General features: G+C 41.5%; 1 protein-coding gene across 1 annotated transcript in view; it reads left to right on the forward strand.

Moving 5' to 3' along the window:
* Positions 1-27196, forward strand: part of PARK2 (parkin RBR E3 ubiquitin protein ligase) — a 1395896-nt gene that overhangs the window by 546757 nt on the left and 821943 nt on the right. The window contains exon 4 of the mRNA XM_019549987.1: positions 7047-7165. Coding sequence (XP_019405532.1) covers positions 7047-7165 — 119 coding nt within the window. The remainder of the gene's footprint in view (positions 1-7046; positions 7166-27196) is intronic.

Below are 27196 nucleotides of genomic sequence, written 5' to 3' on the forward strand. Positions count from 1 at the left end.
CCCCCTACTGGCCCGCCACAAAAGGTACTGGGTTTTGTTCATTTTTTTTGCTTTTTTGAGGTGGGGGTAGGGTTCATGAAAAGGAAGTCGGTAAAAGCAACCATTGGGCTAACATACTGCAATTTCAAGATTTACTCTATATGGGGAAACTAGCAATCTAGACCTCTAATATCCCTTGTTTTTATTGTGACAGTCAGCTGGGTGATTTCTGCCAAGTTAATCTTCATATTCATATATGTCATAATACAGTTATTTCTCAGGAATAACTAGTTTGGGCACTATCTCAGAAAGCAGCTGGAAATTGAGATCCTAGCTCCAAGAAACTTGCACCTTACAGCACTTCATTTGTTAGCCTTATTCCCATATTAAGCAGCCATTTAAAAATAGTGCAAGCTGTTTTTAAACCTGTGTTTCTAACATCACCCTTAATTTTTTTTTTAATTTGTATGTCTTTGCTTCCTAGTTGAAATTAAGCTTACTCCAGTAGAACATGAATAGTATTTGGTAGCTTTTCCAAAATTAATTTTGGTGGAGAGGACTAGTTTCTGTCTAGGTACAGGTAGACAGATAACTAGATTATCAAAACTACAACCTGTTTGTCACTAACTGCTGCTCTCAACAGTGTTACCAGGTACTGGATAAGCAAATACATTGACTTCATTTTAATTCTGGAGGTGCTTCCAGCTCAGAACTAATTACTAATGAATTGGAGTTCTAATGTTTACTTATAAGAATTACCATTTACTGACGATAGATCCACCTGGCCCAGTATCCTATGGCTATGGACCTACCTATCTTGCATTGAGGGACAGCAATTTTCATGGCTTGGTCAAAACCCAAAAGCCAATTTCTCAGTCATTTTTTGGCAGCCCCAGCCCTCGGTGTTGATTGGAAAGGCCTGGGAGGAGGAAGGATGATGGGGTAGCTGCCATTCTGACCACTAGCTACCCTTTGTGCAGCCCCACCCCTCAGTGCTAATTGGCAGAGAAGCATGTGGAGGCAGTCACCATCTTGGTAGCTACCCTTTTTACAATCTTGCCAGCCTGTGCCTTCTCCTGGATGAGTTGTGAGGCTGGGCCATGAGGCTGAGCCATGGCTAAAGTGAAGACTATTGGCTCCCACTGGGGAACCAACATTTTATTTTCATTAAGTTTGGGTTTTTTGGTTGATTTTTTTCTTGGGAAATCATGGCCAATGCCACTTTTCTTGGTGATCACAGAGATCATAGAAAATTAGGGTTGGACGGTAACTCAGGAGATCTGGTCCAATTCTCTGCTCAAAGAAGGACCATCCCCCACTAGATCATCCCAGCCAAGTCTTTGTCTAGCTGGGTCTTAAAAACCTCCAAGGATGAAGATTCCACAAGTTCTCTGGTTAATCTGTTCTAGTATTTTACGACCCTCCTAGTGAGAAAAGTCTTCCTCCTTTTTGTTAAATAGACCTGGATGGGGTAGAGGAGGCTAGGGCTAGCAGGGTCTCAATCCAGCTGCCTGGAGCCAGGGCAGCAGCTGGGGTGTGGCTATGGCCAGTCAAACTCCAGTTTCCTGTGGTGCATACCGCTCCTATGTGCTCCCCACCACTCTTTTCAGTGGTGGGATTTTTTTTCCCCTTTACACCAGGATCTTTCAGTGTCAAAGAAAACTTGATACACTGCTAATTAGCAGCCCAGCAAGCCAGCACACATGCAGTGTATTCAGTGTGCAGTGCCTCTAATGGTTTTGAGGTGCCGCAAACTGCACGTGTGTGCTCATCAGGATGTGCCCTATAAGATTTTCTTTTTGTCCAGTTCTCCAATTTGTCAAGGTGTCTGAATCCTAGCCCTACCGTCCAGTATGCTCCCCTTATCTTGGTGTCACCTGCGAACTTGCTGAGGGTGCACTCAATCCCATCTTCCAGTTCATTAATGAAAATATTGAACAAACCCAGCCTTGGAACTGACCCCTGGGGCACTCCACTTGATACCGGCTGCCAACTAGACATCGAGCCATTGATTGCTACCCTCTGAGCCCGATGATCCAGCCAGTCCTGAAAACTTCAGTCTTGATATTACAGCATGTCATTGAGTTTCCTCATTCTTGATCTGGACATATCATATCCATAATGTCAATATCATTATTTACTGCTAAGCATTCAAGTTCCCCCACCTTTGATCTTAAATTTCTATAATTAGTATAGAAGAATGTGCACTTTTTCTTGTTGCCACCTTGGCTACTTCTGTGTGACCTTTTACTCTTGTGCTCGTCTTCACCCTGTTTTTGTTTGTTTTTGGTTGTATGGTTGTTTGTTTGTTTTCACTGTTTCATCCATATAGGGTATGTCAGACTGAACTGTGTGCTGTTCCACACCTGTCATCCCTGCCCCCCACCCTGTCCTTTTTCTTGTTTAAAGCTGCTCTGCCACCGTTTTAATGTCACATGCCAGCAGTTTGGTACCTTTTGGCCTTGGGTCAAGACCAGACTTTCTATAGAGGCTCCCATGTTCCAAAAGGCCTCCCAGTTCCTAATAAGCCTAAATCCTTTCTCCCTACTACAGCAGTCTCAGCCATCCATTGAAATTCTGGAGCTCTGCCTGTCTACCTGGCCCTGTATGTGGCACTAGAAGCATTTCAAAGAAGGCTACCATAGAGGTCTTGGGCTTCAGCCTCCTACCTAGCAGCATAAATTTAGCTTCCACAACCTCTGCTACTCTTACCCATGTTGTTGGTACCCACATGGGCCACAGCCATCTGCTCCTCCCCAGCTCTGACTAGCATCCTATGTACACATCTCGTGAAGTCCACTACCTTTACACTTGACACTCAAGTCACCATATCACAAGTCAGATATCACAAACCAAGTTATCTATGGGTGCATACATACATACTCACTTTCTGACAGTTAAGTCCAACTTAACTTTTAAAGTTGACCTAACTGTCAGAGCACATGCATGCAGGTGGATCAGAGTTCATTTAAATGTGGTACAACATAATATACCTCTGCAGCGTATTACTTTGAGTTGCATTAGTTAAGTCAACTTAGCTGCCACCTTGTCAAGGAGCTATACACGTGTATACTCCAGTATGACTTAACTAAATCTATGTGGTTTAAGTTGACTTAGCATGTGTTTATGCACCTTATGTGTCTAATGATTAAATTGCCCACTACTACCACTCTTCTAAGGGAAGGAACCTCAGTGCAAGAGGGCACTGTAACATCAGCTGGAAGGTGGGTGCCATCTAAGGGCATTTCCCTCCTTCCCCACTTGAAGCCCTCTATCCCCAAGGGTCTCATCCTCTTCAGCAGCATGGGAGCTGTTACAGCAGAGGTGGAACTGTTCTACAATGTCCCTGAAAACCTGTGAACTTCCCTGCCTCCCGTAGCTCCTTCAGTTTTGCCACCCTAACCATGAGATAATATACTTGCTGTCCTAGAACCAGGAGTTCCTTGAACCAGGTGCACCCATGACACCTGCCCTTGGGCAGATGCATGCTGCACTTGGTGCAATAAAGTGGGTAGCCCCCTTGCTGCTGCTGGACTTCTATCTGCATGCATTTTTTTTAAGTGTTAAAACTTAGTTTCTGTTTTTAAGAAGGCTTTGATTTATGGGTTCCCTTAAACTAAAAACTTTCAACTTACAGATTGACCTTCTGTTTAGCATTACTCTGCCCTAATTACAGCTAATTATCAAACAAGGGACTTAAGTATTGATCTAACTGCTGAGTTTTAGCTATGTCTGCAAAATATCTAGGTTAGTTAGCCTTAATTAAAGAAAGAACTTACCTTAAAAACTCCCCTTCAGAGAGGGGGATGGCAATCTGACCTGCAAACTACTTGCATGCTACCCTGTTTTGCCCTTCCTGTTCACTCACTCCCTGTCTTTTCTGGGCCTGGACTGGTTCAACTCCCTTGTTAAGGTTTTTGTCAGACACAGGCAGCAATCACTCAACTAACAGCACTCACCAACTGCTCAGACCACAAGGCCCAAGAAAGCCAAACAAAGAAAGGCTCACCAAATTATATTATGTTATTTATTTAATTACTTTCAGTAATTTTTGTGTTTTAATTTTAATCATGGTTGAGTAAAATATCCTTTGAGCAAGTACAATGACCTTTAGTTTACAGATCTAGATATGTGGCCAACAATTTTCAGCAGACCTAAATTAGTTAATTCTGTTCTCTTGCATTTATGTTCAGTGAGTCATTTTTCTATTCCCCATCCCTTCTTCCCCACCCCCACCCAGTGAAATATAAAGAAAAGAGTGGGTGATGTAAAGGAAAAAATAACCTTGTTAGATGCATCACTATTCTAGAAATGTCCTTGTGTTTCTTAGAGTTTGGAAATGGATTGGAGGTGCTTCTTCTGAATATTGCTAAGGCTTCACTAGGAAGCTGCTGCTTTTGATAATGCAATCATGTAAATATTCTCTGGAAACACCTAAACTATCTCCTCTCTTGACCTAGGTGGCTCATTGGTGAGTTGGGTTTAAAAGCTAGTTGCACTGCATGTGTAGGAAATCAATTAGTGTAAATAATATATTTGGATCAACTATCATGCAACAATACACAGCAGTTTTTTGGGGTTGCCTTCAGAACAACTAAACAGAGAGCTTATTTTGTTTAGAGGAGACTTTTTTCAGATCTCAAATAGTGGAAGTTGAGCACCAAATCCTCAAAGTTGAGTGCCAAACCTCACTTGGCTGAATAACTTTTAAGTTTTCTTTTAAGGGTGGTGGTGGGGATTAGTCTGGACAAGTGTGTGTATAGGTTTCTTTGTTTTAAATATTGGGCTTTTTGGATAATGAAATTCCACTGTGATAATGCGACATGATTTTGCAGCCAGACATCCTTTCAATATTAATGGAAAGTTTGAATCTGCCTCAACTTTGTAGCTTGGGTTCATCCTGCATTTTAATTTGTTCTACTTGGGTCTATGATTCAGTCTTTTTTTTTTAACTGGGGTATGTGTCTCCCAGGAGTATGCAATCCTTTGTCAAGAGACATGTGCCTTTATTTAAACAATGGTGGTGGAGGTTCCAATCAGTCGGTGGGTGGTGAGTAATAATGTTGCCTCATGTCTACATCCATGAACATAGACATGCAGTGGGTATATGGGCTACAAGCAGAAATATTTTGCAGGTGAAACGGCATGCTAACAAAAAAAAAATTTTGAACCACTGTTCTAGATTAAGTGTAACATTCTTGAGCAGGGGTGATGCCTCCACTGAATATTGTCCAGTTGTGGGTATCAAACTTGAAGAATGATATGGACAAATTGGAATGAGTTCAGAGGAGAGTACCAGAAGAAAACCTGACATACAAGGAAAGGTTGAAACATGCATGATTTGTTCAATGTAAAGAAGGGTAGATCTGATATTTCCTCAAATAAAGAAGGGTTATTGTAAGAAGGCGATGATCAGTTGTTCTCTGTCTCTGTACAGCAGACAGGATGAGAAGTGACATGCCTTGATTTCAACGAAGGACAGGGAGCTTGGATAACGGTCACTTTCTAACTATGAAGGCAATAAAGCACTGAAACAAATTAGCTGGCAAGAGGTCACTGGCAGAGGTCACTTAGTCACTGGCAGCTTTTTAAGTGTAGGTTTGACAAATGTTTAGCTGGATGGTTTAGGCAGGTGATCCCTTCCTGTCCTTTGAATCTATACAATAAGCTTGATTTATTCTCTTAGAACTGGCAGTAATTTTCCTGAGGAAAACACCACAAAATGTATGGATTGCTCAAAGCAGTAACCTGGATGGCACAGAAGATCAAAATCAAGCTCTTTACCCCAGGCCTACAAAATTTTTGCATATCGAATAATGTCCTATCCTAAAGCTTTCACAGCATTGTGTGTATATTCAGTTTATTTTGGTTGTAAATGTGCTTGGCCTAATACCTTAGCAGCAATTTACTAACACTTGCTGACTAGGTTAGGTTAAGGAAATGTGTTTTAATCTTCAGTGTATAAAATGAAACTTGCTAAATTACATTGTTTGTTCCCTTGTTGTGGTTTGAATCGCATTCATATTTTTTACTTCATCCAAGGGACCTATCATACAGTTTGGACTTGATTAAAGTTTAAGTCAGACAAATTTGGACTAGAAATAAGGTACTCTTTACTACTGAAGGTAATTAATCATTCAACAACTTTTAAAGGCTGCAGTAGATTCTTCTCCCTGGAAATTATCAAGAGTGCAGACAGAAGTGACAATTTCTGCCAGATCTGGCCACAGAAAGCAATGTATAGCCATGACCAAACATGAGTGCACAGTGACAGACATCATAAAAAATGGCCAGTCTGGTGAAAATCTGATGCCTCATTGCATAAGGTATCAGATAAAGATGTTTCAAAATGTAGCATCTACTGTAACTGGTGTCTGCAGAGCTCTCAACATGTCACTGTTTTCAGAATGGGAGGGGGAGAAGGGAGTGGAAAGAGTTTCAGTCTGGGGTTTTTGTATTTTTGTTTCTTTTTAGCCACCCAGAGTGCGGGGCAGGTGTATTGGAGCCGCTTGGGTCTAATTCACCTATACCACCATTCAGCACCAGATGGGGAGTCCCAAGAATGAGCTACCCCACAACCTTCCCCTCCTTCCCCTACCACCCATTCTGAAAAACAGGGAGCACTGGCAGAGAGTCTTGGCTACTGCCGTGGGAACCTGGCTACCGGCTCCCAGCTGGCAGCTACGTTCCCCTCCCCCCTCTGCCCCGCCCCCCCGAACCAACAGTGAACTTCTGTTTGCTCTGGGGTAACAAAAATCGTTCTGAGTTACAGCTGGGAGCTGCACTTCTGCTACACCTCGTATAAAGATAGCTTATATTCTAGAGGGGGAAAAATTTAATCGGTCCACAGTTGTCAGACATGAAGTAGAAATTTAAATTCATGGAAGTCTTTTATCTGTGTTGCAAAGGTCAGACCAGATTAGCAGAAATGGTTCCTTCTAGCCTTAAACTTTGTAAAAGTATTAAATTGGTAAATGTGTTGAATTTACTATTTCTCTATCTAATTCTTTCTCCTCTGATTTTGGTTTGGTATAAAATAAATATTTTTCTTTCCTTTTTACCAACAGGTGCATCTGGTTATAACAGCTTTTATGTTTTCTGCAAAAGTTTCTGTCAAGCTGTGAAACCTGGAAAGCTCAGGGTGCGCTGCAGTATGTGTAAACAAGGGACACTGACTCTATCAAGAGTAAGTAAGAGTTTTTCAAACTTTTAAAAGAGGTAAAAGAGGTAAAAACTAGATATAGTTAGACACAGTTGAGGAGTTTTAATTGTAATTGAAAGCTTGGAATATTAAGTTGAATGTTAGTATTTACTTAACCCTCCATTTGTGTCCCTATTTGGTTTCTTTCTTTGTTTTTTGTTTTGTTTTGTTTTGTTTTAGGAGTTCATTATGGGAAGCCATTTCAAACTTGAGCTCCGATTCTGCAAAACTTTAAGCAGAGGCTTACGTCTTATGCCATGTGAGGAGTCCAGCTAAGAAAATGACACTTCATAGTTGCTAAATTTTAAATTTTAGTCTTTTTTAGGATCAGAGTTATGGCTGCTTGTTTCAGAGTATGTTACATCTAGGTCCCATGAAGCCTTATACACCAAAGGCTGATATTAGAGAAGGATGGTGGACCAGACTGTTTTCCTGATTTAATAATTCAGGTTCCTGAATTACAGGGAAGGATTTAAATGGTGCTGGTCTTATTAACCTCACAGGCAGTTACCATATTTAACAGGTCAAAACAAGAAAGGGTTATTTTTGGCAGGTGTAGAATGAGAAGGTAATTCATTCTGTTGGGATCAATTTGCCTCCTGAAAAGGAAGGTTGTTTGTATAATTACATCTGCAAAAAGAGTTTTTGAAGGTGGTTTTTGCTTTTTTTTTTTTTTGTCTTGAGTCACTTTGGTGTTCATACTGCTGGTAGGGTGACCACCTTTTCAAAATTGAAAGGTGAGACACATGCCCACCCCTCTCAGCACAGGAGCACAGCCAGACTAGAGCTGAGTGGAGCCCATGGGTGGGTCGGGGGAGGATGTGGGCACCTGCTGTGGGTTTGGGGCTCCGCACCCTGCTGCTCTTCTGCCAGGAGCTCTGCACCAGCCACACCACCATGGTGAGGTCCCCCCTGCCCAACCAGCAGCAGTGGGGGATACAATCCCATACCACCCCTGCTTCTGCCAGGCAGGCAGGGAGCAACTTGCCATGGCAGTGGGGCTGATGCAAAGCTCCCAGGGCAGGAAGCCCTGAACCCACAGTGGATAGCCTGCATCCCCACCCCACTCCACCCCCCACACAAATCTGAGGGGGGGCACATGCCCTCCCATTCCCCCCTGGGAGTGCACCAGTGTCGGGTTGCTGCCCCTACCTCACCACCCCCTTGAATGAGCTGCCCATGGCTCCATTCCCTTCTCCACCCCAGGCTCCAGCTATCGCCCCAGCCCCACTCCCTCCCTCACTGTGTGGGGGCCTTAGTCTGTCTCCCTTATGTTTCTTCCTCTTCCCCACCCCCCCGCTTGCCTGACAGGAGCTGTTTTCCATCACTGCCTGGCTGTATTCCCAGCCATGTGCACATGCCCATGTCCTGCTACCCTCAGCCCTAAGCAGCCTCTTGCAAACTGGAACTCTGACAGTTTGCAAGGGGGAACCTGCCATTTCCTGTATTTTTCTGCCATGAATGGAAAATCCAGATCCCCAGGACAAATGCTCTGGAGTCATTCAGCCTGTGACTGGGACTTGATGTTCACGTTTCGGGACTGTCCCACCCAATTAGAGGTGGGTGGTTATCCTAACTGACGGTGAGTGAGAGCCCTTCCTATGATGGGACCTGGAGTCAGTCACCTGAGGCTGTTGCATGATTTGTTTCTTTTGACTTCTCAGAAAAGCTGAGCACCCTCAGTCATACAGGTTTCAAGGAGACCTATGTGGTGATTACCATCTGTTGAAAACAGAAGCTTCATTTTTCAAGTGTCTAGATTTGGCTTTCAGGTTTGGTTCTTGCAAGACTCCTAAGTTGTACTTTTTATGTTCTTGTACAGTGCCATGATACTTTTGTATGCATCTGTCTAGCTCTGTAAAAGATCATTTAAATCCCTAAATCTGTATTCTCACTGAAATAATAATAATAAGCATACAGTGCAACATGTAGATAAATTCCCATCAAACCCTTACACATGTGTGCACTTATGTGCACACAATTTTTCCTGAATTACTTGAAGCTCAAACTTTTATAGAGGCTTTGAAGAAGTATAATTTTATAGCATTTCAGTCAAACACTTAAATGCATCTGAACTTATTTTTAATGATATGTCATTCTGAATTGAAGACTCTCACAGAATATGGGGAGGGGAAGTACTTTCTTCCTTCTGAACTTGAAGAAATTAATTACTAGTTACAGTCATCTTACTATTTCTAACAAGAGAAAGGAGGGTCATAAATTAGTGGTTGCAGGATGAACCCAAGTCTCCTGAGCAATCAGTTGTGTGCTAATAGCAATTCCTGCTGTAGTCTTGCATAAGACATTTTAGTGAGCTTTTCAAAAGCTTTCTCTAATTTTGATTATCCCAGATCTGGATATCCTACTCTTAAGCACCTGGTTCAACATTTTATAGATTTGTATATCTAAAGTTAGGGACCTTATTTGGGAATCTGAATAAGCTGCCTGATTTTTAGAGGTACTGAGTGTTTCTAGTGTTTGTGGACTTAATTTGAAATTCAGTATTCAGCAGTTCTGAAAATCAGATTTTCTTGGTCTTAACTTTTCTACTTTAGTTTCATTTGGCTATAAAATGAAGACAACTATTCTTGCTTTTGTCAGAGCTCCTTAAAGAGTGTTGACCATAAATAGGACTACGTATTTGCTCTTTAACCAGAAAAGAACTATGGGGATTCATGGTAAGGCCTACACTTTTTTTATTTTATTGTATTTTAAGACTTTCCAGAGCTGAAGTACCATCACTAGATTAGATAGCAATGAGCTTCAAAGGACCAAGAATATGGATCCAACTACATAAAATATTTAAATAGTCCTTCTTTTTCATAAGTCACACTTTCAATGCTTAATGAAGTTGTCATTACCTCATGATTTAAAACATCATTACCTCATTCTCATTTGAAAATTAAATGATTTTAATTCATACTTACAGTCACTTTGGTTCGTATTTAAACAAATATTGTGAATACTACTGGAAAAATAATATTTCAGTAGAGGAAATTGGATTATAAAAGAAGTGGCAGGTCCCCAGTTTCATTGATGACACTACATAATTTAGGTTCTTGTGCAAACTTGCTGACTTCATGGAATATGTTTTAATTCTGCTGCCTCAAACTTAAGCAAGGAAGTATTGAATGTATGCATCCAAATAGATCTTAATATTAGCCTTCTCTCATGCTCATTATTTATAGGACTTCTCTCTGCAGGTTTATCTATCTTTTTTTTTTTTTTTTTTCATTTAGTTCCTTCTTAGGTCACCAGATGTTCAGTCTCCTATTTTGGTGATTTGGAGTTAATGAGTGCCATCTAATGTGCTAAGATGAATCAGCAAACCAGCTTTGCACCTCCAAAATGGTCTTAGGATCTTAGTCTGCTATATCACTATTGCATCTTCTGTCCTCATCTCTTTCCTTTTTGTCTTTGAAATGTCTTCCCTCTCTTTTTTTCCAGTTGTCCTGAAAGCAATGTGTCTTTGCCTGTAGGCAGGCTAGGCCATTGCATCCCTCTCCCTCCAAACGGTTGAGATCTTTTTTTTAATTTGTATGATTAGGTGAGGGGAAAAAATGTTGACTGTTTTAGGAAATCCTTAAAACTCTAATGGAGAAACCCCACTACAAAAAGTGCCAATGGGATATATCTCCAGACATGCCTTAAATATTTGTCTGTTTTTAATCTATGCAGGCTATGTGTTTTTTGGCAGAATATGAGGTAAATAACATAAGGAATATATGCAAGCTGTTAATTTTTATTAAATGAGCAGAGTGCAGCTGCTTGTTTTTCTATTAGCATATTTTAAATTAGAGATGTACAGAAGCTTACTGGAAACTTGTAGCAGCAGCATCTGCCAAAACTAAGATTTTTTTTTTTTTAAGCTCACAAGTTTCAAAAGGTTCATATTTTCCTGCAGTATGACATTCCAAATGAGGGGGAGAGAAGGAGTATTATTTCCTTCTTAAAGAATATGAAATAGTTTATTTTGTCTACTTGATCTATTTTAGGCTTTCATATGGTACTTATGCCCATAACTATAATATACATCTAATGTTATTACCACCAGAACAGAGAAAGTATATAACAACTCCTGCACTTACTTCCCTGGTTGCATTTCTGTGGAGTAATGTAGCTGGAAGCAAGAAATCTAGTATGTTCCATGAGTTTGGATATGCCTAACAGACAAAAGTGGTATACTTGCCATAATTTCAAACATAATGTTATGAATATTTTGGAGAGCAGCCAGTTTAGTTTTTTATAAATACAGTACACTCCAATATACTTTGGTTCTATGCTTAAAGGGCAGGTACGGGTTTAAATAAATGTTGAACCCTAACTTTATCCCCACCCCCCTTTCCCTTTTGTTGGCTGTTCTGACTTCTGTGCATCTTCCTATAATTGGGTTGGAGGGTCTAAGGACATAGGCAGACGGGGTTCTTTGAGTGAATCTGATATCTTTTATTAGACCAACTTAAATATCTCAAATTTTTTAGCAAGCTTTCAGATTTAAAAACCCTTTGTAGGGCTAAAGACATCTCTGCGGTTGGTGTGTGCTCTTCCTGACTGGAATGAATAGTAAGAAAGTCGGAGGCTAGTATGCATGCAAGACAGGCAGTTGGTGAAGATGTAAACTGAGGAGTCAGTGAATGAGAGATGGGGTGAGGGGGGCAGGGAGAAGGGGGATGGAAGAGATATTTCCAGAACCACCCATCCTAGTCTTCAAAGAAGCACCAAACTTTGCTAGCCTTATTGTCAGAAGCAAACTTCCTCAGGCCGAGAACACATCAAATGGATCCAGATCATGCCATGACAAGAAATGCAAAACCTGCCAACATATCTCCACCACCCCCACAACTACTATGTCCCACAGCAGAGCCATCGGCATCCCTGCATTTTACTGCTGCACCTCCAGAAATGATATATATCTCATCCAGTGCACCAAATGCCCAGATGGAAAATACATAGGAGAGACCACACAACTGTGCACCAGAATGAACATACACTGGAAATCTATCAAAGACAAAAATACCCAATTACCTGTGGGGGCACATTTCTCACAAGAAAACCACTTTTTCCAATCTTTCAGTTCCAATCCTCAAAGGAAACTTACAAAACGCTTCTCAGAGACAAGCCTATGAACTTCACTTCATCAACCTTCTGGATACAAAAAAAATGGAATAAATACAAACATTAGATTTAAGACACCCATTATAACCTGCCTGACAACTGACTCCCCACATACCTCTCCACTCTTACCTGCTACATCCCCCTTCTCTGCCCCTTCCCACACTGTCTCTCACCCACTAACTCCTCAGTTTACATCTTCACTGACTGCCTGTCTTGCATGCATACCAGTCCAGCCCCTGGCTTCTTGACTATTCATTCCATCCAGGAAGAGCACACACAAACTGTAGAGACTTCCTCAGCCTGACAAAGGGTTTTTAAACCCAAAAACTTGCTTAAAATTTTTTTCCAACTATTTAAGTTGGTCTAATAAGATTCACCCAAAGAACCCTCTTCCTACAATGAGGTTTTTGCACTAGTTCTGTTCTTTCCCAGGATAACTGGTCTTGGCCTCTTTCAGGTTATTAGGTTCATGTTGAAATTTATTTCATTATAAGACCAGCTTCATGCAAATCTGGCATTTCTTGACTTGAACACACTCTTCCATTAGGCTTATATAGTCAGACCCTCTTTGGTCAACATTATAAGGAAGGAAGGGGGAAAGGGCCTTTTTAAGAGGAACTCCATAACCTGGAAGGCTCCATCCTTACAGGGCTATAAGGGAAGGGTCCCAGCAGTAAAAGGCAGTACTCCCCTCTAAATGGGCAGTGTTGGGAAAAGTTCCCCTTGCCAAAGATTGAGTAGGAGTAATGCAGTGTGGAATTAGCACCAAAAAGAGTAATAGTAAATTCAAGGGATGTTGTAAGGGGTCGGCTGGCTGTTACAAAGCCATGGGAGGCTATATGCAAAGGACCACAGAGGAGACTCAGTTGTGAAAGGCACTGCAGCTCTGCAAGCAAGGCTTCTTAGTCTTCTGATCTTCTCCCTGAACTAACATGAAGGCATGGCAGGTGAGTCAAGCTGTGAAACTGAGACCTGTTTTTTTTCCTTCCTGCAGTGACCACAAGGACTGCACTGGAAATGGGGCCATGGGCAAGCTTTTGCAACTAATATTGGATCTGACTATTCCTTTGAGAGTTGTGAGAATTAAAGGAACAGCCTGCCCAAGAAGAAATGGGCTGTCCTCCCTCAAAATGCTCTCTTGCCCTATATCCTTATCCATGCCTTAGCATGGCTCAGTGTGCTAGGAGAAGTCAGAATTTGGCTTGGACATGGAATGTTTTTTCCACCTCCTCTCCCTTTCCCCCACCACCTACTTTGCTGCTACTAATGATGGCTTATCAGGAAATCTGAAATCTGCTCTAAAAGTTGCTATAGTTAATGGCAGCCACAGCATGTTGTGCCATGGCAAAACTTTATTTTTTGTTGTTGTCCACTGTCATTTGAATTTCTAATAACTTGGAACTATTTTTGCAACTAGTGGAAGTTCTAATTGCATACTGCGACTGACAGCCATGAGGACCCAAAGACTTGATGCACCATCTTGAAGATGCGTTTTTTTTTCTCATGCATTTTAGTTATTTGAGAAAGCAGTAACTGTGTTCTTGATCATATAGCATACAGATCTTTTTATAAAAAAGTAAAATTACATGGTATGCAGGTGTGCACTTCAGGTGTGTTAGAGTAACTAGGTATGTTTGCCTTCTAATGCTGATTGCAGGCCTCCTTGGTCACAAGCAGCCAAGTGTAGAAGTCCACGCATGATGCCAGGATTCTCTAGTTACAACAGAGAAAACTTGTTAATTGGGAGAAGCCGATCATGTGGGGAGAGGAATGGCATAGGTGAACTGGCAGAATAATTACTTGTGGCTCTGCCCTGCCAGTGGGGAGGAGCAGAGGAGAACAGCTCTGGGAGGTGTGTGACTTGGTTTGCTGTTCCATTTAAAGTGTGTACCTACCCCCTATGTTAATATATTGTTGCGCACCACAGCATACAAGCTGGGAGGGTTGAGATCTAGGAGCTTTCCCCATGTCAACAGGTCATGCCCCCTCCCCCCTTTTAGGGCAATTGTGCACTGGCTTTTGTGACACTGGTTCACAGTCCCATTTGCTGCTTCAGTGTTCCTTTATATTATGGTATGTCTATCTTCACAAGGAAGAAGTCTTTTTCACTTGTGCATTCTTGTGCCTTCATTTCCACTTGTGCCTTCTATTTGTGCTGCCCTACCTATAAAGGGAAATCACTTCTCTCAGGTTTATTGTAGGTAGGTAGGTATTGTAGGAGGTTAGTTTCATGAAGTTTCAGAGCCGTCACAGGTACTTCCCCAAGCATAGCTCAGTTGCATGCTACAGCTGACTGCAAGGGGTACTGTTTTAAGCTGACCCTCACAATAATTTGTCCTCTCGTTTTCTTTTGGAGGCCAACTCTTTTGCATAAACTGGGAATTCCAGGTAACTCCAGAAGCGGTATCTTAAAATGGTCACTATATTTAGCATTTGCGTGTACAGCAGAGTTTACAGGAGAGTACCAGTTCCCTTCAAATACTTTGCATCTACCTTCCAGCATATTCACTTCTGCTTTATTCATGAGTCCCTATTTTAGTATAGGCATGGAGTTGTATGATGCATACTTTTCTACTGTGTGCAGAAACCTTTCTGGCCACATGCTGAACAAAAGCATACTCGGCAAGCTAGAATTTTGCTTCTGTACCTTTTTGTTTTTTTAAACTGTGTTCAGCAGCCTCCAGGACTGAGCAAATTGTGTTATACTCAAGATAGTACTCATAGTCCCTGATTGTCATACACAGTTAAAATTCATAATGGAATAAAAAGTTAATGTGTGGGTCAAACGGAACTATTGACCCTTTAAAATTCCACCTCAATGCTAGATTTAATTCTATTACATTTTATTTTTTTATTTGTAAATGGTGAATAGAAAATTGTCATAGCCAAGCCAAAAGCATGTGTTAATAGCACTGCTACAAAATGACCAAAAAGCTTACATTGGAGTAACTGGTTCTCTCTTTCACCTTGATACCTTGTGATGAACATTGACTTTTGCACAGCATTAGAGCAAAATCGTCCTAAGAGGCTCCTTTCTTCCACAAGTAGCACGTAAGCCAGCTTCTTGTTTCAGTAATTCTTTTTTTTTGTTTTTTTGGGTTTTTTTTTGACACAAGTGAATACCTGTATAAAACCCACATAAGGCTGCTTTGGGCAGCCTTAACTTACTCTACATGCTAATCCCTTTCAGCGCCTATGCCAAGAATGACCAACTTAACTGAATGGAGCATTCTTTTTTCATGGCATTGCAACTGACACTTTATTCATTTCTTACTTTCTAAAGCCTTAACTGTCATGCCATATGCTTATTATTATTATTATTATTATATTACAATGTTGGCAGTAAGTTTATGCAAATACATTTCTTTAAAGCTTAGGAAATTCTTGATTTTGTAATGCTTTTTTTTCCCTTTTTTTCTTAACCAAAGTCTTACCCATTTAAATATAAAACTTGTTATTTTTCTGACATCTGTGTTGGCATTTTATGAGCATTTCATGACCTGATGTTTTAGAGGTTGTTTTCTACCAGACTGAATTTAGTGATAGGTAAATACCATTTGCGCAAAAAAAATTAAAAATGTAACCTTGCCCTTGTTTCACTAATTAATTAAGCACCAAAGTCTTTCTGGGAAGATTTGAGTGTGGGAGTCCTCTGGACCACCCACAAGCCTGCCAGCAATTTTCTCAAAATAGCTTGGAAATGTTTGTCACCAGTTCCACACTGTTTTTGATGTTTTTGTTGCACTGCCTTAAAAAAAAATTAAAATTAAATATATAGTGTCACAATTTGTGTCAGTAGCCATTGTTTAGTTAATAAATACCCACAGATTCCTCTTTGTGGAGAAAAGAAGTTACTATTGTAGAATTGGATACAGACTTTCTCTAAAGTCTCTTACTAGTGCCAAGCAAGCACATACAGTTAAATCTGATGGAAAAAGAAATGCATTTTAATGCAAAGATAAAACCTGCTTTCTGCTGTTTCTAGTTGTTTGTTTGCTTTTGTGTGATATATTTTTTTTCCCTGCCCCCGTTTTCCTTTCCAACCCCCTGTCTCCTCTCCCTACCCACATTTTGATAAGGCCTCCTTTCTTATCAAAAGGACTTTGCACTGACATTATTTGGGCAAACACCATCTGACTTCAGATGGTGCCAGTGGGCTCATGTAGATGAAACAGGGGCCCTAAATTGAAGCAGTGGTTTCAATGCATTCAAACACCAACACCATTAAAGCGGTGCAAAAGAATGTAACCCATTTTAAAATGTTGTGCACACATGCCCCTCGTTTCATCTACACACAGCCAGTGGTCCCAGTTCCACTTCCACTTTCAACAGTGGAAAACCAGTGTGTAACTCCACTGAATTCAGAAGCTATTGCCAGGGTGGTGATGTGATAATGTTCCAACATATATTAGTCTAAGTAAGAACCAAGTCTGTAAATTTTACAGCATTTCACACTTAGTTGCTGGCTCTGTAACAAAGTGTGGTGTTTACTCCTGGGGTAAGTCGCTTAGATTTTTATGTTCATGGTTATCTTCTGTTGGTTATCTGTTGGTTATCCTCTGTTGAAGAAATGGAGCTGCACTCACTAGAACTAGATCTGCATTTTGACCAGTGGCCTATGTGTGTTGTTGCATTAGTAGATTCAGGATTTTGTGAAGAGGGGAGTGGAGCAGGAGCAGTGACCAGTGGCCCTGTCCCTGCTCCCAGCTCTGTTCCTGTCGCCCCTCCCCCCCCAGTCGCTGTGGATTTCTGTTTCAAATCTCTTTGTGTACCTTGTCAATTATGTGCAGGTATTTGCACAGTTAACCATGTAACTATTATGTGACACCCTTAAAAGGATCTCATGGGATCCGGGCTGAGTATCACTGAGTTGGACTTACACTTTTATTTCTAATTTTAAAATGGAGGCTCAAGGTCTGGACTATAAAAGAGCACCTAGAAGGAAAGTGTTGCTTTGTGTACCAGCTGATCCAAGCTCAGGATGTTGAAGAGGATTTGAGTGTGTTTTGAAACTTTCCTGGCTCTTTCACCTTTGTTTATATATAGCAGATATATTAGACAACATCACCCTTATGAAGGAGGAGAATTTGGCTGACTGCAGATATATATGTAACTATCTTATGTCTTCTTACAACGTAACCTCCCTAGTTATGTATTTCAGCCTAGATGGAGCATATTACTCTAGTTAAAGGAAGTCATTTGATTAGAAGTGTGTTCTCAGAATTTGTGCCACATGCATATCCAGTCATCTTTTATTGACATTCCCTTGTTTGCAGTTACGCACAACTAGATCTGCAATGGATATTTAAAAAAAAAATACTTAACCTCTTGATTCAGTTGACACTTTTTTTTTCTTGACATCATAGATCTTGAATGACCAGTCAGAACCAGTACATCCAAGTCAGATTTTGATCCCATTAAATCTGAACCTTCATTGACTTCAGTGAAATTCCTTCTTATTACACCAAGATGTAGTAAAGTTAGTCTTTTTCTCTCTTTCTTTTTTCCTCTCTCTCTCTGTCTCTCTCTCTTTTTTAAGTCTGTGGCATTCTTATTATATTTTACAAAAAGAAACTGTGCTCAAACTTCCTCTAATTCACACTTTTTAGATACTTGGCTAGGCAATCCACATCATTTTGCGGCTGATATACTGACCTGCAGAGTAGCATGGGCACTAACTGGGAGTAGCATAGGAAATAACAAAATCATTTTATTACAATATTAAGAGGCTCCGCTCATGTTCAGTCAGATGTTGCATAAATAAATATCATGGTATGATCATTGCCACTAAGAATTTTTGTATTTAGTTTTAACTACTTCTGTCCCCAGAGTTGTCCTTGTCTGCTTTGGGATGGTTCTATCATCTTTCTTATTCATATTGTGTAATGATGACCGCATTTTAGGATGCAACTATAGTTACCATAACATTTTACCTATACTCAATATCTAGGGTGAGAGATTAATGCTCTTTCAAGCCACTTTATGCTGGCTAAAAGTTTAAAACAACATTAGTTCCAGGTCCTACACTGTGGAACCCTGGGGTTAGGGACGGAAATGACTGACACACACACACACACACACACACACACACACACACACACACACACACACACACACACACAGAGACTGGAAACCAGTTCAGATCTGTAACACAACAGAAGTACAGTGCACATAAACTGCTTTCAAAATAGCTGAAAATGGCTTAAGATAAACCTGGATGGACGTAGTATCAGATTTAACTGATTTTAGGTTGAATTGGTTTATTGAACATCTGTCCCAGATCCCCTCAAGATTCAAGTTAGCTCACAGTTCCCTGGCACCCTAGGATGCTTTGCAGGGTGGGCAGGCTAGCCTTGCCTCATGCTGTCTGCTCCAGCTGAGCAGGGAGGCATGCTCTAGTGCCTTCTTTGCACCCCCTTCCTCCACCGCCCACCTGTAGCTTCTGGCCTTGGCTTCTGTAGGCACGTGGCTGTACTTCTGGAATCAAAGGTGAATGTCTGTTCATTTGCTTATTGGTTCAATATATGCAGTTTAGAGTAACCTATGGAGATTGAATTGATTCAGCCTCAGGCTTTTTGACTGTTTGTACTTTAGCCCCACTGACAGAAAAAATGCCTGCCTTTTTAGCATCCCCTTACAAGCCCTGGTTTAGGGAAAGCAAGAGTAAGACAGAGGAAATGCTGCTGTATGTAGCAATAAAATGATTTTGGATGGCACCAGGATAGATGAGTCCACCAGAGAAACCTGATCCAAATTCAGTAGGCTCTAGGGATGTCTAAGATATCATAATAGCTGCTCCAAAATTGAATGCCTCAGAGCCAATATAATCTCTCCTGTCCTCAGCTATGAGCTCTGTAATGAAGCTCTTAGAAGCACAATCCTAGACTCACTGCTAGGGTATACAATGAAACTTATGTTATGCATACTCCCGTGGAGAGGATGTGTCTGTGGGCAATAGTGTTAGTATATCCATGGCTTTAGTTTGGCTTTAGTCATCCTTTTACCCCCCTCCCCTACCTTTTTTTGTTATGTCTTGGGTTCTTGTACTGAAGATGTCCAATAAGTTGTTTAATGCGTGTATGTGAAATGTGTTAAAAATAAAATGTGCTTGTTTTACAAACAGTAAGTAGATCCTTCTGTTCTGAAGGAAGGTATCATAATACTTAGGCTCAAAAGGGACCTAAACAGATAATTAGGTCCAACCTCCTGCCCCAGGCAGGAATGGGTCCAGCCTGAACCTTCTCTCTAACAATTTGTGGCTGTTATTCCTAGGAACCCCTGGTGGTGCCTGGGGGAACAGAACCTCCCCCAATTACTGCTGGTCTCCACTGGTGAGTTTGTAAATGGCTACCAGATCCCCTCTCAGTCTTCTCTTGTGGAGGCTGAATAGGTACAGGCCCTTTAGCCTCTCTTCATAGGGTCTGCCCTGCTGCCCCTTGATCATGTGAGTGGCCCTCCTCTGGACCCTCTCAATGCTAGCCATATCCCTATTGAAGTGCAGCACCCAGGACTGGACGCAGTACTCCAATAGTAGCCTGACCAATGCTGCGTAGAGGGGAAGGATCACCTCTCTGGACCTGCTTGTGATGCACCTGTAGATGCACGACAAGGTGCAGTTAGCCTTACTGACTGCTTCCTCGCATTGGTGGCTTGTGTTCATCCTGAAGTCAAAAACGACTCCAAAATCTCTTTCTGCCACTGTGTTGACAAGAAGGGTGTTCCCCAACCTATAGGTGTGTTGCTGATTCCTTCTCCCTAGATGCAGCACCTTGCACTTGTCTGTGTTGAATTCCATCCTATTCTCAATTGCCCACCTCTGCAACCTGTTGATGTAGCTGTATTCTGTCCCTCCCCTCCAGTGTGCCCACCTCACCCCACAACTTGCTGTTGTCAGTGAATTTGGACAGCATGCATTCCACACCCACGTCCAGATCGCTGATGAAGATGTTGAACAGTATAGGCCCCAGGACTGAGCCCTGGGGGACTCCACTGCCTGCATCCCTCCAGGTTGAAAAAGATCTGTCCACCACCACTCTCTGGGTGCAACCATCTAGCCAATTTGCCACCCATCAATGCCGCAGTTGCCTAGTTTTTTTTAAGAGAATGTGGTGGGAAACTGTGTCAATGGTCTTCTTAGAAAAGTCCAGGAAGACAACATCCACCCCAACCCCCCTGTCCAGGGACTTTGTGACCTGATCATACAAAGACACCAGGTTAGTCGGGCAGGAGCTGTCCTCAGTGAACCCATGTTGGTTGCCCCTGAGAATTACCTCCCCTGCTGGGCCCTTGCAGATGTGCTCCTTGGTAATTTTCTCAAAGGTCTTCCCAAGGACCGAGGTAAGACTGACTGGCTAGGGTCCTCCTTTCTCCCCTTCTTGTAAATGGGGACCACATTGGCCCTTCTGCAATCCTGTGGTATTTGGCCAGTGCCCCACAAGTGCTCATAGAGCCATGCCAGGGGCCCTGCTATGACTCCTGCCAATTCCTTCAGCACCCTTGGGTGAAGAGCATCTGACCTACTGATTTAAACATGTTCAGCCCCTCCAAAAGTTCCCTGACCCTACGCATGGTGGTGCCTCCCCTGGGTCCATCTGCAATTCTATTGGAGTACATGTCCCGGTCCCTGTTCAGGAATGTGGTGTTAAAGAATTCATTAGAGATCAGCTTTTTCATTTGCTGCAATTGCCAGATTGCCAAGCCTATCCTGTAGGGGCCTCATGTTACTCAGTGCCTCCTTCTTACTCCCTATGAATTTGAAAGAGGACTTTGTATTATCCTTAATTCTGGTCGCTTGCCCTACCTCCATCTCTGCCTTGTCCTTCCTAACAGCCTCCCTGCAGTCCTAAGCAATGGAGGTGTAATCCTCCTTAGTGATAGCCCCTTGCTTCCACTGTTTGTATGCCTCCTTTTTTGCCCTCAGGCATCCCTGGATGCCTTTGCCAAGCCATGGGGGCTTCTTAGCACTCGTGCCCCCCTTGGTGCACATTGGGACTGACTCCCTTTGAGCTTGGAGGATCATCTCCTTGAGGAACAACCACCCGTCTTGGACTCCCATCTCATTGAAGCTCTGAGACTACAATGCCTCTCCTACTAACCTTCTTAGCTCACAGCAGTTGTCCCTCCTGAAGTTGAGGACCTCTGCCTTGCTGCTTGTTTTCACCACCCTGCGCTGGATAGTAAATTCCAGCAGGCAGTGATCACTGTCGCCCAGCTGGTTGACAGGTGGTATGTGATCCCAGTGAGTTTACACGCTACAAAATGTCTTAAAATATCAGTCCTTAGAGGGGGTTGGGGGCAGTGGGATGAGTTAATCGCTATGAACCATTTCAAGACAGGCTGTGAAATAATATGGCCTGTGAATAAACTGTGCCACAGCCTTCACAAAGCATTTGCTTCAAAAATTTAATCCCCTGCCCCTCTACCCAACTAAGAAAATATATGCTGGTTAACTTAAATTTATATCTGCCCCTGTAACTGTCTGCTACTCAAGTTTGTGATGCAACATGTTCAAAATGGGACAGCAGGAAATGGGGGATACAATGTTTACCAGGGCCCCCATCAGGGTAACTAGAAACAATGTCCACAAACTGAAGGAGAGCAAATTTAGACTGGACATCAGGGGAAAAAAATGTTTTACAGTGAGGATTGCCAAAACATGGAATATGCTTCCAAGGGAGGTCCCCTTTCTTGGAGGTATTCAAGAGGAGATTGGACAAACCTGGCTAGGGTCATTTAACCCCAGCACTCTTTCCTGCCCAGGGCAGGGGGTTGGACTCATTGGTCTAATGGGTCCCTTCTGACCCTAAAATCTATGAAAATGCCTCCCCCTCCCCCCCAACTACCTTCTGTGTTCAGAAGCTTTGCATTTGTCATTCCTGTGTTAAATCTATATGCTTAAAGGCTCTGGGCTCAGCTTTTCAGACTATCTAGTGATTCTTGTGAAGTGTTCATTCCCATCAATTCATGTTGAAGTCAGTGGCAATCAGGGCACTAAGAAGCTAACAGGATAGGGCCCTCTATTCTTTCAGTGCATGTTGTGGAATCTATTTAATCTTGCTATCAATATTCTAAGGAAGACCAATTCATCATTTCTATAACAGATGCAAGCAGAAATCCATAATTAGATGCTGGATGCTATCCCAGTCTTCTAATGCATGAATAGCCTTCATATGTGGATACAGGCACTGCATACCAACCTCTCCTTAGCATGCATGAATCATGGATGGCCTTGTGGGTTACTTTATACATTTTATTTCTCTTTGTGATATTTTTCTTTTTTTAGAAATATTTCTAGGTGCAGGCTGAACTGATGATATTTGGTATTGGTTTGACTTGGCTCACACAGCTTGTGGGATAGAAATTTCAGTAGAGAACCAGCCACAACCTCCCCCCCTCTGGGATGCCTGCAGCAGCAGGGGAATGTAGGGCTGTTGAGTAGATTTATCTCGCGAATACATTCCTTCATCTGTCTTTTCCTGTGAGTCATATAGTGACACCCCTTCTGGATACCTAATAAAACTTCCTGCCCTCCCTGTGGGAGAATCCTCCCTGAAGTACCCACATCCTTTACTGCAGTGGGCAATACAATTGATGGTTCTATATGGCAGCTATGTGCATCTAGCTCGGTGATCCTCAACCTTTTCAGGCTCAAAGCACCACTCAAAAGATGTCAGCTTTTAGCTTTCACCTCTTTGTTTATTGGTTTCTATTTATTTTACTATGCAAAAATAATAGGACAATTTTTATGTACCAAAGAACTTGGGAAGACCACAGCAGGTCACAATTTTTTTTGACACTCTAGATTCCTGTTGGAAATCTCTGCATTTATCTTGAAAATCATCTGTAGGTGTTTGCATACCTAACAGTGCTAATACTGTTTAGTACCCCATAGCATCCTTAAACAGAGCTCTCAGAACCACTGGTGAGTCAAGTTCTAGGCCTTTTTACCATTATCTACTCTCTTGCTCAGATTCATGTCTTAAGCAGCTTTTGACCTCTCAATGTCTCTTTGTATGGTGGGACCATAATGTTCCACAGGTGAGTTGTTAGGAGTTACTGCAGTATACAGAAGAGAGATTGGTTTGTAGCAGTTTATTCTTTTTTTCCCTTTTTTTATATGGCAGCTGCCAGTGAGATTCAGTTGTCCCAGTGCATAACATCCTTAATTTGTTTTCTTTATTAAAGTGCAGCCAAACTTCTGTCTCACTCATATTATTCCTCAGATAGTTGTAGATAAAGACAGAACGCACTCCAGCTACATTATTTCAATACTTTTCAGTATGATAGATATTAAACAACTTGTAAAGCTCCACTAACTTTCAAAATCAAAAGGTGGTAGAAGCCACAGTTAGTACTGGGACTAGAAGGCAAGAACTATTTTGGGGATATTGTATTGAGAGGCGAAAAATGGAAATTAACTCATTGAAATAAGGAATGTTTGAAAGAATCTTCCTGGGTAGAGAGAAATGTAATAATCGGGGATCCTGGTTTTCTCCGTTTAAAAATCCCAAATTCTCTGATTTTAAACCCCCCCAAATCTGCATTTTTTCCCATGATTAAAATGAAATGTCACTTAAATAATAATATAAAGATAAACTTCAGTTGAATACCATGTTTTCTTGATTTATATTTACCATTATAAAGCAATTTCGAAGCCTATGAATGCCTCAATTATTATGAAATGAATTCTAAATACCTATATACCTATATATTTTGGCATTTGATCTTTGTTGGGTTTTTTAAAATTATTATAGAAAATCTCAGCTCTCCCTGCCACCTTCCCTCACCAGGATGTGCGCTCAGTTGTAGCTGTCCCCCCTGCTGCTGAGCAGCCCTGATATGCCAGTGCCCTGTCCCTGCCCTGCTAGTGCCCCTCACTCCCCATCTCCCCCCACCAGGGAGGGCCCATGGCTGCCCTCAGGTTATGGGATCAGGGCCACGGCCCCCTGCTCCCTTCCCAGCAGTAACTAAGCCTGGCTGCCATGCATGGGAGGCAGCACTTGTTGTGGCCAGAGCAGAGCAAGGGAGGATGCAGGCAGCCTGCTACAGGGCTTGTGGCTCCCTGCCCAGCTGCCCTCCCTCCCCCTGCTGCTGTTTGAATAATGCCATGATGGTTAGCCTCAAGCTAGGGGAGGGGAAATTGAGGTTGGAAGTTGGGAGGAATTTTCTGACTATGAGAGTGGTCATGTATTTGGAACAGGCTATCTAGAGAAACTGTAGGATCTTCATCCTTGGAAATTTTCAAGGGCAGATTAGATGTACACTTGGCTGAAATGGTTTAGTTGAGAGATGATCCTGCTATGAGCAAAGGACTGGATGACGTAACCTTGTGAGGTCCCTTCTAGCCCCATTTTTCCTGTCGTATCTTTTCTTGTTACAGTTTAATTCATATTTCATTGCTAGGCCCTGCTAGTCATTTTCAGTGCCTACACTACAATGACCTGTCAACCAAGTACTAATTAAATAGAGCCCCACAGACTACAGTTTGTAAGGAAAAGAATTGGGGATTATTTCTAGGGAAGATCCTCCTTAAACTTCTGTGATGTGATAGTGTTAGTCCTGAGCCTGATCTGTTGCAGGGTTTTCTTGTAATATGATATGCCGTAGTGGGCAGTATGAGTGAGTGATTGAGCTTCTCATTTACATGCTCAATCAAGCCCATAATCAAATTTATCATCTAAGCATATTCTAGCAATGTGCTCTTGCCACTGCAGACAGTTCCCTCCTCTCTCGTGCTTTCCTTGTGGCACACACTATAGAGTACTTCATGTCTGTAGTATAAGAGAGGGATTGGAGCATTCTGGAAAACTGTTAGCCTGAAAATTCAGGGGCTATGAGTGATAGCCCAGGAAGCCACTTCCAAACATATGTTCCCATGTATTTCTCTCTGCTGAGTTCGGAGACTTCTGCATATCCTACGTATGTGAGCTTTATACAACAAATCTTAGGCTGCCTATAACGTGTTTGGGGGCCAGGGGAGCATTTTAATTAGAGCAGCTCTCCAGGAACCATTCTAATTAAAACTAGCTTGCAATGTATTAAGTTCCCATGCATTTAAAAATGGCCATAGGATGCTTTATCTGAACCTCATTTGTCAGGGTTTGGATAAAGTACCCCCATAGCCGTATTAAAATGTGCAGGAGCGTATACATGAGATGGTGAGACCATGCTGGAGCGTTCCAATATAGGCAGCTATAACTTGGAGAAACAAGGAAGCCAGTCACTATGTTGAAGAAAAAGGGGAATGGCATTCGACTAAATGTGTTGGATCTCCACTAGTTTTAAAAGCTAAGCAGGGTTATGTTTCATTAACAGTTATGTGAATGACAGTATCCAAAGGCAAAAGGGAAAGCAAAAAGTATTCATTTCGTACTCAGTTTATTGCATACAGGCCTCACAAGACTATTACTGGTGGAGAGGAAATACAGACCTTGCTTTAGCTTAGTAGATGTGGTAGTTCTTTTTTTTTTTTTTTGAGAGATCACCCCATTCAATTTCTTGCTGGAATGGATTCTTCACAAATAAGGATAATCCCTCATTTAATGTTTACACACTTGGTTACCTCTCAGCATTCGGTCCTGTCATATCAAGCTTTACAATTTTTACTTAAAAATTGCCAGGATTCATTTATCCATTTATAGGTTTTACTGTAGTTATGGATCATGTGGCATTCAACACAAGCCAGAAATAGCAAAGAACAACCATGGTTTTAAATCACAATTTCCCAAAAACCTGTGCATGATCTTATATACTTTTTCTGTGACATGCTACTCTCCCAGTTGTAGCATATTCAGCCAAATGTCTATTTAAACAAAGTTGAAGTGTCAGGAACTAGACTAGTTTCTCTCCTCTTTCCTTACCACTTTAAATCAATCATTTGCATTCAGTTTCCCTTTACCTCAGGAGAATGGAGACAGGCTGATATGTACCTACTTCTGTGGGTTCATTTCACAAATATGTAGCAAGATTCATTTCAATATGCAGCAAATTGAGAAACAGATTATGAGCCATATTTTGAGTGAGAGAGACACAGAATGCCACTATATATGAACATTATCAGAAAAGCTGAGAAGTAGGTGAAAACAAGCAAAAAAAAAAAGAGAAGAAAGTCCTTAATATGACAAGTGAAGCCAGCACAGGAGAAATTATTTTAGCTAAACTGATATATTTTCCTCCGTGATGGAGGGGGGCAAATATAAGTTTTATTTTTTAACAAACTTATATCTCAGGTGAATGTTTCATTTTTATTAAATGAACAAATACATTTGAACTCATCTCTTCTCTTCATATCATATTTTGTCATTTAAAAGTTGAACTCCATATCTAGAAACTCCTTCAGTATGTGAAACATTTTTACTCTTTACCATTGGACCTGAAAGCTCAGGAAACAGCTTTTTGCACTTGCAAAAACTTGACAGGAAGCTCAGAAGCTGACAGCAATGCCAAACAGGCCACCTATTGGTTACCATTCCTGATGACAGCTTAGAACTTGAGCATACTACGCCTGAATTTCTTTTAATTAGGTTAGTTGCATAGATAGGCTGAAAACAGGTCTAACTTATTATAACAGCAGCTGGAATAATTGCAAATGCATGTTAAGAGACTGTTACCACAAGGTCAAGAGCTACAGGCAAATTAAAAGAGAAGGAAAAGTTGTTCCATGTTAATCCGAAAGTGTAGAAGTGAAAGCACTTTTAAGAATACAGGATTTTTTTTTTAATAAGAAAATCCTAACTCATATTGTAATTGGCATCAAGATTTTGGGATTCTTTTTTGTGGTGGAATTTTATCTCCTGGGAAAGAAATTGTATGACATTATACTTCTTAAATGGAATATCCTGGCAGTTTTTAACAGAAAAAGTTAGACTTGCTGCAGTTTTGGAAGTAAACTTGCTTCAATGA

Source organism: Crocodylus porosus, unplaced genomic scaffold (genome assembly GCF_001723895.1).
Source record: "Crocodylus porosus isolate Cpor-Errol unplaced genomic scaffold, CroPor_comp1, whole genome shotgun sequence".
In the NCBI taxonomy this organism is placed as follows: Eukaryota; Metazoa; Chordata; order Crocodylia; family Crocodylidae; genus Crocodylus; species Crocodylus porosus.